The sequence below is a fragment of the Schistocerca cancellata genome, chromosome 1, assembly GCF_023864275.1.
Source record: "Schistocerca cancellata isolate TAMUIC-IGC-003103 chromosome 1, iqSchCanc2.1, whole genome shotgun sequence".
NCBI classification, from domain to species: domain Eukaryota; kingdom Metazoa; phylum Arthropoda; class Insecta; order Orthoptera; family Acrididae; genus Schistocerca; species Schistocerca cancellata.
In genome coordinates this window covers 527,271,096-527,273,340 of record NC_064626.1, presented here as the reverse complement: position 1 = coordinate 527,273,340, position 2,245 = coordinate 527,271,096, and the positions used below count along the sequence as shown (strand labels likewise).

Here is a 2,245-nt window from a genome sequence, read left to right as displayed (position 1 = left end):
AGAGGAACCTTACTTCTAGTCCTACATGCTCCCAATATAGTGTATTGCCAGTAATTTTAAGGCAATAAAAGCTTAAAGTCAATAAAACAATTTCGAAGAGTCCATGGATGGACACTGCACGGATGTTGGCAGCAAGCGTGCTTAAAGGAGTGCGAAACTAATGCTTTTGAAACGTCCCCTTAGAATAATTTATACAAGACTGTGCTTAACCTGACACACAATGTTTTTAGCGCAACGCAATCTGACTATCAAAGATCCCTGCAAAAGAATGGCCCTGAGTAACATTAACCTATACCTTTCAGAAATCACTTACCTCACAAAAATCTTCGTTACCGAACTACTGCAATACAGCGAGCGCCACTACTGCCAGCTCGGTGATACAGCACTTGTTGGGATGCCTCCTGTCAGCACCAAGTTCATATCTTCCCCAGAGCACTGGAACACTTCGATGTACCGCTGCCTCTTGCCGAACGTCATGTAGCGGTGGTGTTTCTGCTGTGCCGACAGGAATGCACTTTGCTCCGAGTCCATCTGGATGAATGCCTCGCCAGACGGTTGACCCTGTGCATTATAGACCATATGGACCCCTTGAAAGACAATACTTTTGGCATGTTCTCCCAGAAATTCCAGTATATGTTCAACCTGAGCTTCATACGGAAGCCCTCGCAGTCTTATGCAGTCTTTCCGAGTCCCGGAAGTAATAATGTGCTGAGGGAGCAAAGGCACTTGTGGAATTTGTGCTATTAGTGGCTGTTGCTGCTCATACGTTTTAGGATCCATGGATCGATTCAACACCTGCTGCACCTCGGCCGTGGTGCTCCTGAAGAGCTCGATGTAGCGCGAGCCGATGAGCTCGCGGTGCTTGCTGAGCGCCTTGGCCGCGTCGTCCTCCTGCGCGAACAGCACGAACGCGTCGCCCGTGGCCCGCCCGTCGGGCTTCTTCACGAACAGCACGCCCTACTCGTCGTCCATCACCTTGCACGAGTTCTCGCCAGACTCGAAGAACTCCAGGACTTGCTTCGCGGTGCAGTCGTAAGGCAGGCCCCTCATCCTGACTATGACTTGTCCGCCTCTGGAGAGGAACGCTTGAGCCTCATTGTTGTTGCCTCCCGCGACGTTGATGAAGTCCTCGCCGGAGGCGCGGTAGACCTCGATGTAGCGGTTGCCGATGTGGTGCTTGTGCCTTTTGAGGGCCATGTCCCTGTGCTCCTGGTTCACGAAGCGCACCAAAGCCTCTCCGTTCCGCCTGCCTTGCGGGCTCAGACACAGTGCGACGCAGCCTTTGGCGACATTGAGTCCCCTGAAGAACTTGGCGATGTCCTGGTCCGACGACTGCCACGGCAGGCCGCGCGCTCTCACCACACAGTTGTTGTCCACCTCCTCATTCTTGGAGCATATTCCAGGTTCCAGGCGAAGGTTGATCACTTCCGGCTCCTCGAACTTATGACCGTCTGCGAGAAGCCTCATGGTGATGTTAACCATATCCTTCACATCCCGCACGTAGAAGTCGCCAGCTTCCGTTTCCGGTACCATGCTGAGATATTTCACCATGTCGCTGATGGAATTTATCTCCTTGGTGGCGGCGTAGAAGGTGTGGAACTCCTTGCGGAGGTCGAAGAAGTAGTTGTAGTAGGAAGGCAGCTCGATGCCCTTGGAGCAGGCCTCGGGGTGGAGGCACTGGCGCAGCGGCAGCTGCCCGTCCGTTCACCAGCCGCAGCGAGTGCGGCGTCGGCCCCAGGTGGAACGTCGTGCGCGCGTACTGGTCGAACGCCTGGATGGCGGCCTCCAGCGGCTGGCCGCTCTTGACGAGCTCTTCCGTGAGCCTCGTCTCCTGCACCAGCTGCTCCGACAGAACATTCTCGTTGATGTCCGCCGTCCGAGGTTTCACCAGGTACTGGTTCACGCCCACAACCTTGTTGAGAGTGAGGTCTATCAAGACGTAGGCGAGCAGCACGACCTCCTCCTCGTCGGCGCCGAGCGCGGGCCCCTGCTGGCCAGCCGTGGCCACGTACAGCAGGCACAGGTGCGGCGACTCCATCCTGGCAGGGTCGCCATATGAAACGTCCCCTTAGAATAATTTATACAAGACTGTGCTTAACCTGACACACAATGTTTTTAGCGCAACGCAATCTGACTATCAAAGATCCCTGCAAAAGAATGGCCCTGAGTAACATTAACCTATACCTTTCAGAAATCACTTACCTCACAAAAATCTTCGTTACTCGAACTACTGCAATACAGCGAG

At 54.0% G+C, this 2,245-nt stretch overlaps 1 protein-coding gene across 1 annotated transcript; it reads right to left on the bottom strand.

Moving 5' to 3' along the window:
• Positions 1–360: 360 nt before the first annotated feature.
• Positions 361–2,038, bottom strand: LOC126188098 (RNA-binding protein fusilli-like). Its single transcript, XM_049929602.1, is given in 2 exon segments — positions 361–1,704; positions 1,706–2,038. Coding segments are annotated over 2 exon segments (1,677 nt in total).
• Between the last annotated feature and the right edge of the window lie 207 nt (positions 2,039–2,245).